We start from the raw sequence: 14492 nt of genomic DNA on the forward strand, positions 1-14492 counted from the left end.
ACAGATATTTGCATTTAGGTATTTAAATTGTTTCCTTAGGATGGATTCCCCAAAATATGAAAACATTTCAAACATGTATATGATAATTGTTATATATTGCAAAATTGCTTTTCAAAGTGTCTTTCCAGTTCAGGTGGAAAAAAAGGAAGGAAAGAAAGGAAAGAAATCTGAGGGAAGGTACTTAATGTCAGTCAGCAGAATTCACGTTATAACAATATTCAGCTAGTTGATAAAGTAGTTTGACAGATAGTTAACAGCATCTTCTGTGTGAGGAATAATTTTATCTTCTTGTTTGATCATGAGACATTTTGCTGATGCTGAAAACTTTGATGAAATTTGTGGGTAAGGAAAGTAAAGATTAGTACTCATTTATCAAAACAGATGGAGATACTTCATTTATCAAAACTACAAAAAAGAATTTTTGTTTAACTATTAAAAAATAAATTACTGTGACTGTAAGTATTAGGGAAGTATCCAGATTTTCTTAGGAAGCTGGTAAGGTTTTTAACAAGCCTGTTGGTTGAGCTGACCATGCAGATAATCTTGGAGGAATTTGCTTTTATCTTAGAATTTGTGGAGGGTACCTCACTAAGTGTTTGCAAATGCCCAGACCCTTGATAGAATCTCTTTTTCTACTTCCTCACTTTTGGTATTACTGTGATGTCTTGTGATATTGAATATTCTGCAAAATATGTATTTTTTCAATACTATTTTCTTTCTTTCTAGAAATGTTATCACTTTATGTTTCAACGCTACCGCCTGGAGCATTATACTGCGACGTCCAAGTGGCTGGCTTTAGGAACAGTCTTCCTGTTTGGGCTCTTATCTTTTTCTCGCTCTGTGGCACTATTCAGGGGTAAGTGTTCCAACAACATCTTAGTCTTGAGGCATTTCACCTGACGGTTTACTTGATGCACAGTTGTTTAATACATATTCAGCTTAAGCTAAGAGGAGGTTTTTCCTATAGGGAGAACTTGTTAATGTACTATTATGACTAGGATGTGACTTCTGTATCTTAAAATTGAAGAGAAGATTTAAAATTCTTTTTAGTGTAGTTAACTATAATTTTTTTCTCTATTTTTGTTGATTTTTTTTTCCTTTTAAAGCATGCTGATGAATTAAGGAAGCCTTAAACTTGGGATGCAAATATGGGCCTTAATTCTCATGATTTTATTCTTTCTGGTGTTATTATTTGGACCCAGAATATTAAAATGTGCTCAAAGAACATGAAATTTAAAAGGTAAAACAGTGAAGAGAAGGGCAAGAAAGGATATTATTTTGGGCAAAGTAGAACTTCTGCTGTCACCATCTTCCTAACCATAGAGAGTATTCTGTAGAGTGGGTTTCCTGTTGGAGTTGCCTTGGGCCTTCACAGTTTTATAGTTCAGTGGGATGCTAACCCACCTTATAATTAAATGTCAGAATTTCATCTTACTCATTGTTGGCTTCCACTTACCTTTCTCCCTTTCAGGATATCATGGGCCCCTTGATTTGTATCCAGAATTTTACCGAATTGCTACAGACCCAACCATCCACACTGTCCCAGAAGGCAGACCTGTGAATGTCTGTGTAGGGAAAGAGTGGTATCGATTTCCCAGCAGCTTCCTTCTGCCTGATAAGTAAGTTGTCCTTTAATTCTCAGTTTTTAAATCAAGGAGTACTAGTAGCATTTCTTTGGCAATGCCTTCTTAGTTTTTCTTTTGTTTTGAAATTTTCACAAAAAAGTTACTGAATGATAACTCAGCATCTCAGAGAGCCAGGGGAACTGCCCTGTGCCATCTCCTGTATTCATTAGACAGGTGCTATGTCTGCTTAGGCACACTGCACATATGTCTGGGTACTTCTGAAAGCACATTGAGCCCTAGACTCCTGCTGGTGCCTCTTCCTGTGGGTTCATATTTAGATCTACTTCTGTAAGTGGTCTAGAAACTCTAGCTAAAAGAGTGTTTTTAGAGAAGGAATTTTTTCTATCCAACAACAGTGAAAGTTCTTCACCAGCTTATGGACTGGGAAAACTGTGGTTAAGACATCTGTCTCACTTTTCTTCATGCTGTCTGTTGTTAGATGTGGTAGCATAGGCTCTGGAGTTCCTTGTATCTGCTCATCTGAGACTGAGAAGAGCTCTATTTAGGTAAAAGGGAAATCTGATTAAGATGAGTCATGTTGTTCCTTTTGAGCAGCTTAATTTTACCTGGTGGTATCTTGTGTTTGGCAAAGACCCTATATCCATCATTAATGATTAAATTGAAACTGGTGTTTTTTTTTTTTTTAAGTGTGACTTTGGCCTTTGCTTTTTACACTTAAAATCATTTCATGACTAAAGATACTTTGAAGGATTGGTCAGAAACAAAATACTTTCTGTCATAGTATGTTCTTTGTGTTGTATGTTACATTTCGTTCTTGGCTCTATTTTACACTGATGGATTTGCTTTAATTTTGATAAGTTCCTCTGATCACGTGGTAATTAACAATAAACTTTGAAGCCTCTCTGGTCATGTCTTTGTCCTTTCATCTGGCCATCTAGTTGCACATTTCACTGCTGAGAGTTGATGAAATGGGTTAAGAAACTTCTAGTTTTAAATTTCTCAATAATCTTGAATTGGATCATGCCCTCTGCCTCTGTGCTCCTTGGTTGAGGTTTTAACAGAGATTTTTTTTTTTTCTTCAAGTGAAATGTTTTCACATGATTTTTTTTCTTTTTCTGGTTTGTTTGTTTCAAGTACATTTAGCAATATGTTCCCCCTGTGTTTTTCTTATTTTCCTTATTTGTGTTTCTGACAGTTGGCAGCTTCAGTTCATCCCATCAGAGTTCACAGGCCAATTACCAAAACCTTTTGCTGAGGGACCATTGGCTACCCGGATCATTCCTACTGACATGAATGACCAGAACCTCGAAGAGCCATCCAGATATGTAAGGGCATCATTTTCTTCCTTCTTCTGTGAAAAGAGTTATAACCCTGATACTGGTTGGCATACATATTAGAAGATTGTTGAAATGAAACTGGTTGACATGCATATTAGAATATTGTTGAAATGGAAATTTCTTAGAAAATAATTTCTTTAGGGTGAGGGATGAAACAACTTTTGTTGAGAAAGTGAGACTAGAATCACTTTTTTTCAAAATTACCTTTTTACTTATTTTTTTCCTATGTGAAACATGGAATTCAATATGATTTCTAAGCTTTTGGGTGCTCTGGAAATTTCCTTATGGTAGAATTTAAACCTTTGTTCTGGAACACAATGCAACTCTCATTTCTTGGCCTGTTAAAATAATTGGCGGGGAACTTTCCAGTTATCAGATGGACTTTGACTTAACTGTTGATATATTCTGCTTAGAAAATGAACAGGCAGTGGAAACTGTTTTTATTGTGCCATGAAGCTGTCTTGGTCAGTGTCCTGCTCTTCTGCTTGCTTGTCTTTATGCAGTGTGCTGATTTTATTTCAGTTGCTTTAAAAGGTGGTACTTTTGACATTTGATGCCTATATAATCTTTGATTGTGGAAAAGGTGAGAGCAATAAAGGTAATGCTCTTTCTGGTCCCCAGAGACAATAGAAGATCATTTTACAGAATTATTAGGAAGCACATTTTTTGACAACCTCTCTGTTAAAGATATTTAACAATTTAAGTGTCAAATATATTTCATTTAAGTTTCTATATGTCATATGCTTTAAGTGTAAAATATCGGGACTGCTAGTCCTTCTGAAGCAAACACATAACTTCATGTTTTCAGAAGCTGGCCATTTGTCTCCCAGGTTGGGGCAGATAGACTTGCATAGAGACCCTCAGACTTATAGGTGAGATTCTTACTGGATGAGTTTTAACTGTAAGCTATGAAAATGGACATCTTATGACACATGCTTGGGCTGACAACCTGAGAAAGTAAGATATGTATTTCTCCCAAGTCACTGATATCAGTCAGAGCTTAATTATTCTCATTTAAGGTTCTAATTCCTGTTACAATGAAAATACCCTTGGGCAGAGTAAGCTGTTATTGGTCATTTTCATTTTTTCCATGAAAACTCTCCTGAGAGCAGGTTTTGATGTATAGGGAATCACCATGGGGACATAGGACAGTCAAGAAGGATGGAAGAATACATCATGATAGGGGGAATATATAATTCAGAGCTATGCTTTAGTAAAAGGTAATGTGACGTAATAAAAAAAGCATGGGCTTTGGAATTAAAGAGGCCTGGGTTCAAATCCCAACTCTCTTGCTTACTACTGATTCCTCTGTTTAACTAATTCTAGTTGTTATCTGTGAAATGTGAACAATAATACCTATTTGGAAGATTATTAAAAGATTAGATATTGCATTCCTCTGTCTTGTTTAGTACAGGGTCTGGCACAAGTAAATTTTACAACAAATATTCTTAGTGTGATGATAGTGTATTAGATGAATTAGAGGGAAGGGAACATATAAGGGACTTTATAATCTGCCTCAGTCTTTCTGTTCTTCCTTACTTTTGTTTCCCCAACCTGATTTTTATTCTAGTCTGTCCAGACTCATTGTTGCCTTTTCCTCCCCAAAGCCTTTGTTTTTGTTGGGGACTGTGCCTGAACTACCCTTGTCTCTTTCTAAACTATCAAAATTCTCTTCCTCTCTCAAGTGTTTTCCAACAATTTAAGTCACATTGAGCAGTCCTTCCTTTAAGTACCTTCTGTACTTGTATGTATAGCTCATGTAGACATTTAATTCTGTTGTTTTATGTTATTCAACTATTTCTGTTATATATCTTATCTTTCCCCATCAGACTGTGACTGCTACAAAGGAACTATTTCTTTTGTTTTCGCCATAACATCTAGGATAGTGCTGCATGCCTGGTAATTAGCCTATACATGCTTTCTGAGTAGATAAATGCATATTCATTATTGGAATCGTGACATTGAGAAAAGCTGACTATGAACTCTGCAGTGGCTTTTTGTACATTTCTTAGGCTTTGGTCACTTGTTTCTGGTTAGATCATATTTACATATTCTCTGCTACCTAAATTTGATTAAAAGTGACTCCGTGTTATTTTTGCCTGAAAGGTGAAGATTTTCAGAATGCTGATAGGAGTCACTGAAAAGCTGGCTGACAAGTCAGCTATCTGTTGGTTGTGTGTTGTTTGTTATTGCACCTTGTCCTCATTCCTGTGTTTTAGAGTTTCCCTGCAGAATTTTTTTTGTGTTTTGGTTTAGGGTACTTTTCCTACATTCTGGGAGAAGTGCTCTCCAAATTCAGTCCATTATACTTTTGACCCTTTGGAAAGTAAAAAGGACATTTAATGGCTTACTGTCAATTTTACATGAAGTGCTATCATGGATTTACTTCATTTCATTAATTGTTTAAAAAAATTTTTTTTCTTTGATGAAAGTAATTTACGTTCATTGTATAAAATAATGAAAGGTAAAGATGAAAAAATCACCGATCATCTCATTATCCAGCCTTATCACTGTTACCACTTTAGTGTTTTCTGTTTTTTTCTTCCATATGTATGCATAGGTATTCGAAAAAAAAACTCAATTATTTTTGAAATTTAATGTGTTTAGTTATTTAAGAAATGGTACCAGAATCATGACTGTAATGGCCAAATACCTTGGCCCAAGCTCCGTAGGAGCACATGCTGTACTATCCTTGGTGCTCGTTACTTGTGGTATCAATTTTGGTTTTAAGTCTAGGTTCATTTAGGGAGGCAAAATAATTATTCCATCTTTCCTAAGTGTGGTAGGTGGCAGCATTATTTTTATTTGCCTTTTGGCTCTTAGTGACAGGTTTTAGGTAGTGCTTGGCTTCAATACTGAGTGGTTCAGTCTCTCCACTGTTTCTGGTCTGCATGGAAGCTAGGAAACATGTGTGACCTTCTTTATTTCACTGTCTTCCTTGAGTTTATGAAGATTTAGGAATAAATGTTTATAAAGGTTCTCTGATTTCTACTGCACTGTTATAACTATATTATAGAAATATAGATATATATTTGCTGTAAATTCTTTCATGGTAAGTATTAATTAGTCAGTGTGCTGGTTTGAAAGGATTTATGTGCCCTCAAAAGTCCAGGTTTTAATTGTAATTCAGTTTTGTGGGAGCAACCATTTCTCTTAATCCCTATTCAATAATGTAGGTTAGAAATTTGATTAAGTTATTGCCACTTGAATAGAGGGAGATGTGCCTCCACCCGTTTCAGGTGGGTCTTGATTACTTTACTTGAATCCTTTGAGAAAGGAAGCATTCTGGAAAAGGCTTGAGATTCCTAGAAAGCAAAGCCATGACAGATCCATGAAGCTGAGAGCCCACCAGCCAGAGACCTTTGGAGATGAAGAAGGAAAGTGCCCCTGGGGGAGCTTCATGGAACAAGAAGCCTGGAGAGAAAGCTAGCAGATGATGCCATGTTCACCATGTGCCTTTCAGTTGAGAGAGAACCTTGAACTTCATTGGCCTTTCTTCAGTGAAGGTGATCTCTTCTTGGTACCTTAATTTGGACATTTTTATAGACTTGCTTTAATTTGGACAATTTCATGGCCTTAGAACTGTATATTTGCAATAAATTCCCCATTTTTTTATTAATTAAAAAATTAACAACAAACAAACAAAACAATAAGATATCATTCCATTCTACATATGTAATCAGTAATTCTTAATATCATCACATAGTTGCATATGCATCGTTTCTTAGAACATTTGCATCGATTTAGAAAAAGAAATAAAAAGACAACAGAAAAAGAAATAAAACGAGAATAGAGAAAAAAGTTATACATACCATACCCCTTACCCTCACTTTCATTTACCACTAGCATTTCAAACTAAATTTATTTTAACATTTGTTCCCCCTATTATTTATTTTTATTCCATGTGTTCTACTCTTCTGTTGATATGGTAGATAAAAGGAGCATCAGACACAAGGTTTTCACATTCACAGAGTCACATTGTGAAAGCTATATCATTGTTCAATCATCATCAAGAAACATGGCTACTGAAACACAGCTCTACATTTTCAGGCAGTTCCCTCCAGCCTCTCCACTACATCTTGAACAACAAGGTGATATCTACATAATGCGTAAGAATAACCTCCAGGATAACCTCTCGACTGTTTGGAATCTCTCAGGCATTGACACTTAGTCTCATTTCACTCTTCCCCCTTTTGGTCGAGAAGGTTCTCTCAATCCCTTGTTGTTAATTCTCAGCTCATTCTAGGGTTTTTCTCAGTCCCTTGATGCTGAGTCGCAGCTTATTCCAGGATCTCTGTCCCACGTTGCCAGGAAGGTCCACACCCCTGGGAGTCATGTCCCACGTACAGAGGGGAAGGGTGGTGAGACTGCTCGTCATGTTGGCTGGAGAGAGAGAGGCCACATCTGAGCAACTAAAGAGGCTCTCTTGGGGGTGACTCTTAGGCCTAAATTTTAAGTAGACCTGACCTATCCTTTGTGGGGTTAAGTTTCATATGAACAAACCCCAAGACTGGGGCTCAGTCTTGAGCTCAGCCTGTAGCTTTGGTTGTCCACACTGCTTGTGAGAATATCAAGAATTCAACTTGGGAAAGTTGAATTTCTCCCTGCTCTCACCATTCCCCGAAGGGGGCTTGCAAATACTTTTCCACTCACTGATCAAATCACTGTGGAATTTATCGGGGCATCACTCTGGACAAACCAACAAAATCTCATGTCCTACCTGAGATTCCAAGTACTTGGGACGTTCAATCAAACTATCTACATAAGTTATATTAGGAAATGCTCCAGTCAAAATATAAATTTTCTACCAAATAAACATTTTTTGCTATACTCTCATACATAAGGTGAAATTTTAAAATATTAATTACCATCTATTTTCAGCACCCTGCAATAATGACATTCCTTTATTCTTCCTTGTGCAAAAACATTTTTAAAATTTGTACATTGTACATTTCACTATTCTTATACACTCTAGGCATTCCTAGATTATACCATCTCAATCTTTATTGTCTATCTTTCTTTCTGATTTCATTTATGTCCCCAGCCCTCCTCCCTCTATCATTCTCACATGCAGCTCCATTCAGTGTTTTAACGTAATTATATTACGGTTAGGTAGTATTGTGCTGTCCATTTCTGAGTTTTTGTATCCAGTCCTGTTGCACAGTCTGTATCCGTTCAGCTCCAATTACCCAATATCTTACCCTATTTCTATCTCCTGATGATCTCTGTTACCAACGACATATTGCAAGTTTATTCACTAATGTCAGTTCATATCAGTGAGACCATACAGTATTTGTCCTTTAGTTTTTGGCTAGTCTCACTCAGCATAATGTTCTCAAGGTCCATCCATGTTGTTACATACTTCATAAGTTTATTCTGTCTTAAAGCTGCATAAAATTCCATCGTATGTATATACCACAGTTTGTTTAGCCACTCTTCTGTTGATGGACATTTTGGCTGTTTCCATCTCTTTGCAATTATAAATAATGCTGCTATAAACATTGGTGTGCAAGTGTCCGTTTGTGTCTCTGCCCTTAAGTCCTCTGAGTAGATACCTAGCAGTGGTATTGCTGGGTCATATGGCAATTCTATATTCAGCTTTTTGAGAAACTGCCAAACTGCCTTCCACAGTGGTTGCACCATTTGACATTCCCATCAACAGTGAATAAGCGTGCCTCTTTCTCCACATCCTCTCCAGCACTTGTTATTTTCTGTTTTGTTGATAATGGCCATTCTGGTGGGTGTGAGATGATATCTCAGTGTGGTTTTGATTTGAATTTCTCTAATGGCCAGAGACATTGAGCATCTCTTCATGTGCCTTTTGGCCATTTGTGTTTCCTCTTCTGAAAAGTGTCTGTTCAAGTCTTTTTCCCATTTTGAAATTGGGTAGTCTGTCTTTTTGTTGTTGAGTTGAACAATCTCTTTATAAATTCTGGATACTAGACCTTTACCTGATATGTCATTTCCAAATATTGTCTCCCATTATGTAAGCTGTCTTTTTACTCTCTTGATGAATTTCTTTGATGCACAAAAGTGTTAATTTTGAGGAGTTCCCATTTCTTTCTTTCTTTCTTCAGTGCTCTTGCTTTAAGTGTAAGGTCTATAAAACCACCTCCAATTATAAGATTTATAAGATATCTCCCTACATTTTCCTCTGTTTTATGGTCTTAGACCTAATGTTTAGGTCTTCAATCCATTTTGAGTTAACTTTTCTATAGGGTGTGAGATACGGGTCCTCTTTCATTCTTTTGCAAATGGATATCAAGTTCTCTAGGCACCATTTATTGAAGAGACTGTTCTGTCCCAGGTGAGTTGGCTTGACTGCCTTATCAAAGATCAGTTGTCCATAGATGAGAGGGTCTATATCTGAACACTCTATTTGATTCCATTGGTCAATATATCTGTCTTTATGCCAGTACCGTGCTGTTTTGACCACTGTGGCTTCATAATATGCCTTAAAGTCAGGTAGTGTGAGACCTTCAACTTCATTTTTTTGTGTCAGGATATTTTAACTATTCGGGGCACCCTGCCCTTCCAGATAAATTTGCTTATTAGTTTTTCTGAAAAGTAAGTTGTTGGGATTTTGATTGGTATTGCATTGAATCTGTAAATCAATTTAGGTAGAATTGACATCTTAACTATATTTAATCTTCCAGTCCATGAACATGGTACGCCCTTCCATCTATTTAGGTCTTCTGTGATTTCTTTTAACAGTTTCTTGTAGTTTTCTTTGTCTAAGTCTTTTGTCTCTTTAATTAAATTTATTCCTAAGTATTTTATTCTTTTAGTTGCAATTGTAAATGGAATTTGTTTCTGGATTTCCCCCTCAGATTGTTCATTACTACTGTATAGAAACACTACAAATTTTTGAGTGTTGATCTTGTAATCTGCCACTTTGCTGTACTCGTTTATTAGCTTTAGTAGTTTTGCTGTGGATTTTTCAGGGTTTTCGACTTGCAGTATCATATCATCTGCAAACAGTGATAGTTTTATTTCTTCCTTTCCAATTTTGATGCCTCGTATTTCTTTTTCTTGTCTAATTGCTCTGGCTAGAACTTCAACAGAATGTTGAATAACAGTGGTGATAGTGGACATCTTTGTCCTGTTCCTGATCTTAGGGGGAAAGTTTTCAGTTTTTCCCCATTGAGGATGATGTTAGGTGTGAGTTTTTCATATATTCCCTTTATCATTTTAAGGAAATTCCCTTGTATTCCTATCCTTTGAACTGTTTTCAACAGGAAAGGATGTTGAATTTTGTCAAATGCCTTCTCTGCATCAACTGAGATGATCATGTGATTTTTCTGCTTTGATTTGTTGATATGGATGGTGTATTACATTAATTGATTTTCTTATGTTGAACCATCCTTGCATACCTGGGATGAATCCTACTTAGTCATGATGTATAATTCTTTTAATGTGTTGCTGGATTCAATTTGCTAGAATTTTGTTCAGGATTTTTGCATCTATATTCATTAGAGAGATTGGTCTGTAGTTTTCTTTTTTTGTAATATCTTTGCCTGGTTTTGGTATGAGGGTGATGTTGGCTTCATAGAATGAATTAGATAGCTTTCCCTCCACTTCAATTTTTTTGAAGAGTTTGAGCAAGGTTGTTACTAATTCTTTCTGGAATGTTTGGTAGAATTCACATGTGAAGCTGTCTGGTCTTGGACTTTTCTTTTTGGTAAGCTTTTTAATGACTGATTCAATTTCTTTACTTGTCATTGGTTTGTTGAGGTTATCTATTTCTTTTTGAGTCAAAGTTGGTTGTTTATGCCTTTCTAGGAAGTTGTCCATTTCATCTACATTTTTGTATTTATTAGCATAAAGTTGTTCATAGTATCCTGTTATTACCTCCTTTATTTCTGTGGGGTCAGTGGTTATGTCTCCTCTTCCATTTCTGATCTTGTTTATTTGCATCCTCTCTCTTCTTCTTTTTGTCAATCTTACTAAGGGCCCATCAATCTTATTCATTTTCTTATAGAACCAACTTCTGGTTTTATTGATTTTCTCAATTGTTCTCAATTTCATTTATTTCAGCTCTAATCTTTGTTATTTCTTTCCTTTTGCTTGCTTTGGGGTTAGTTTGCTGTTCTTTCTGTACTTCTTCCAAGTGGACAGTTAATTTCTCAGGCGTTGCTCTTTCTTTTTTCTTTTTTTTTGATATGGGCATTTAGGGCAATAAATTTCCCTCTTAACACTGCATTTGCTGCATCCCGTAAGTTTTGATATGTTGTGTTTTCATTTTCATTTGCCTCGAGATATTTACTGATTTCTCTTGTAATTTCTTCCTTGACCCACTGGTCGTTTCAGAGTGTGTTGTTGAGCCTCCACATATTTGTGAATTTTCTGACACTCTGCCTATTATTGATTTCCAACTTCATTCCTTTATGATCTGAGAAAGTGTTGTGTATGATTTCAATCTTTTTAAATTTGTTGAGACTTGCTTTGTGACCCAGCATATGGTGTATCTTTGAGAATGATCCATGAGCACTTGAGAAAAAGGTGTATCCTGCTTTTGTGGGGTGTAGTGTCCTATAAATGTCTGTTAAGTCTAGCTAATTTATTATAATATTCAAATTCTCTGTTTCTTTATTGATCCTCTGTCTAGATGTTCTGTCCATTGATGAGAGTTGAAGTCTCCAACTATTATGGTAGATGTGTCTATTTCCCTTTTCAGTGTTTGCAGTGTTTGCCTCACATATTTTGGGGCATTCTGGTTCGGTGCATAAATATATATGATTGTTATGTCTTCATGTTGAATTGTTCCTTTTATTAATACATAGTATCCTTCTTTGTCTCTTTTAACTGTTTTACATTTGAAGTCTAATTTGTTGGATATTAGTGTAGCTACTCCTGCTCTTTTCTGGTTGTTATTTGCATGAAATATCTTTTCCCAACCTTTCACTTTCAACCTATGTTTATCTTTGGGTCTAAGATGTGTTTCCTGTTGACAGCATATAGAAGGATCCTGTTTTTTAATCCATTCTGTCAATCTATGTCTTTTTATTGGGGAGTTCAATCCATTAACATTAGTGTTATTACTGTATGGTAGTACTTCTACGATTTTGCCTTTTTTATTTTATATATCATATCTAATTTTCCTTCTTTCTACACCATTCTCCACACCTCTCTGTTCTGTCTTTTCGTATCTGTCTCTAGTGCTCCCTTTAGTATTTCTTGCAGAGCTGGTCTCTTGGTCACAAATTCTCTCAGTGATTTTTTGTCTGAAAATATTTTAATTTCTCCCTCATTTTTGAAGGACAGTTTTGCTAGATATAGAATTCTTGGTTGGCAGTTTTTCTCTTGTAGTAATTTAAATATATCATCCCACTGTCTTCTTGCCTCCATGATTTCTGCTGAGAAATCTACATATAGTCTTATTGGGTTTCCCTTGTATGTGATGGATTCCTTTTCTCTTGCTGCTTTCAAGATCCTCTCTTCCTCTTTGACCTCTGACATTCTGACTAGTAAGTTTCTTGGGGAACGTCTATTTGGATCTATTCTCTTTGGGGTGCGTTGCACTTCTTGGATCTGTAATTTTAGGTCTTTCATAAGAGTTGGGAAATTTTCAGTGATAATTTCTTCCATTAGTTTTTCTCCTCCTTTTCCCTTCTCTTCTCCTTCTGGGACACCCACAACACGTGTATTTGTGCGCTTCATATTATCATTCAATTCCCTGAGCCCCTGCTCAAATTTTTCCATTCTTTTCCCTATAATTTCTTTTTCTTTTTGGATTTCAGATGTTCTATCCTCCAGTTCACTAATTCTAACCTCTGTCTCTTGAAATCTACCATTGTAGGTTTCCATTGTTTTTTTCATCTCTTCTACTGTACCTTTCATTCCCATAAGTTCTGTGATTTGTTTTTCAGACTTTCCATTTCTTCTTTTTGTTCATTCCTTACCTTCTTCATATCCTCCTTCAATTCATTGATTTGGTTTTTGATGAGGTTTTCCATGTCGGTTTGTATATTCTGAATTAAGTGTTTCAGTTCCTGTATCTCATTTGAACTACTGGTTTGTTCCTTTGACTGGGCCAGATTTTTTATTTTTCTGATGTGATTTGTTAATTTTTGCTCGTGTCTAGACATTTAATTACCTTAATTAGTTTATTCTCGAGATTGCTTTCACTTATCTTACCTAGGGTTTTCTTGCTAGATGAGTTTGTTGTCTATCTGTTCTTTGACCTTCAGTTCAGCTTTTTCTGGACCTCTAGCTTAGGTTTTGTTTAACAGAGGATAATTTTTCAATTCTTGTTCTCTTTTTTCTTGCCCTGCTTGTAAGGTGCCTTTTCCGTCCCCACCCTTAGGAGGGTCTACATAGGCAATATAGACTCCAGCCAGGTTTTTCTGGACTAAACTGAATTCCTATCAGGGGGAAGGAGTCACCTGCGTCAGTTTTCCCTGAGGGTGAGACCCAGCAGGTTAAAAGACTTTCCTGTGAAGTCTCTGGGCTCTGTTTTTCTTTTCCTGCCCAGTATGTGGTGCTTGTTTGCCTACGGATCCCACCAGCAAAAGATGTGGCACCTTTAAGTTTGGAAGACTCTCCCTGCTGGGGGTGTGGTGGAGACAGAGGAGAGGTTGTAGGCTGGTTTTAATGGCTTCAAAATTCAGAGCCCTGGGTTCTGAATTCCTTGAGAGAGGGATTCCACCTGAGTTGGGCTCCACCCCTCCCCTGGGGAAGGCACAGGTGGGAGACAGCCCTGAAAGCAGTCCGTTTGTACCTATGCCTGGGGCAGTTGCAACCTGAGTAGTCCTGCCGCTGAATCCAGTGGCAGCCAAGCCTCTGTAGAGACAGCCACAAAAACCTCTGTTTCATCCCTTCCTCTTTTTCGGTTAGCCCAATAAGCGACCTCCGCCTTGACCAGGTTCGCCTGATTGGGAGCCTATTTTTAGTCATCAGAATTTGTTGATTAATGCCACAATTGGTGTTTGGTTGGACTCAGTCCCTGCTACTGTTTAAGTGTCTTTCCTTTCCCTCTGGGAAGGGCCTGTGGGGGAGGGGCGCCGGATGCCAGCCACCGCGGCTTGGGGAACTCACAGTTCTGGGGGAACTTGCAGCCTGTCCAGCTGGTCCATACTGGGGTATCCTGTGTGTCCAGTAACTGTCGTGGCTCTGGGAGCTGTTCTGTACTGTTTCTGGTTATTTAGTAGTTGTTCTGGAGGACGAACTAAAATTGCACCTTGCTAAACCGCCATCTTGGCCCCCCCCCCCCCCCCAAATTCCCCCTTTTAAAAGCTGTTCCATTTCTGGTATATTGCAGTTCTGGCAGCTAGCAAACTAGAACAGCCAGGGAACATCCATTATTGAACAGGTGGTATTTACAGTGGAACATGCCGTGATACTCTGCTGGCATCAAGATCTGATTTTAAAAGATACATGGAGAGACACAGATAATCCTAACAGTGACACCTTTCTGTTTCTTGACAAAACAGAATTTTCATTCATTATTTGAAGGAGATATCCTTCCAGCTCCAAATCTGGTATCTGATTGTCAGTAGATAGGTTTTGGAGAAAAAAAAAAAATGTTCAGGAGGAAGCTTACAGATAAGACTTTTATCTGATGGTCATT

At 37.1% G+C, this 14492-nt stretch overlaps 1 protein-coding gene across 4 annotated transcripts in view; it reads left to right on the forward strand.

The window, feature by feature from the left end:
• ALG9 (ALG9 alpha-1,2-mannosyltransferase) overlaps positions 1-14492 on the forward strand; it is a 222550-nt gene that overhangs the window by 82682 nt on the left and 125376 nt on the right. For all 4 annotated transcript variants that reach the window (XM_077112967.1, XM_077112969.1, XM_077112968.1 and 1 more), the window contains exons 11-13: positions 727-856; positions 1472-1619; positions 2782-2911. In XM_077112967.1, the coding sequence (XP_076969082.1) occupies positions 727-856; positions 1472-1619; positions 2782-2911 (408 nt within the window). The remainder of the gene's footprint in view (positions 1-726; positions 857-1471; positions 1620-2781; positions 2912-14492) is intronic.

Source organism: Tamandua tetradactyla, chromosome 8, assembly GCF_023851605.1.
Source record: "Tamandua tetradactyla isolate mTamTet1 chromosome 8, mTamTet1.pri, whole genome shotgun sequence".
NCBI lineage: Eukaryota > Metazoa > Chordata > Mammalia > Pilosa > Myrmecophagidae > Tamandua > Tamandua tetradactyla.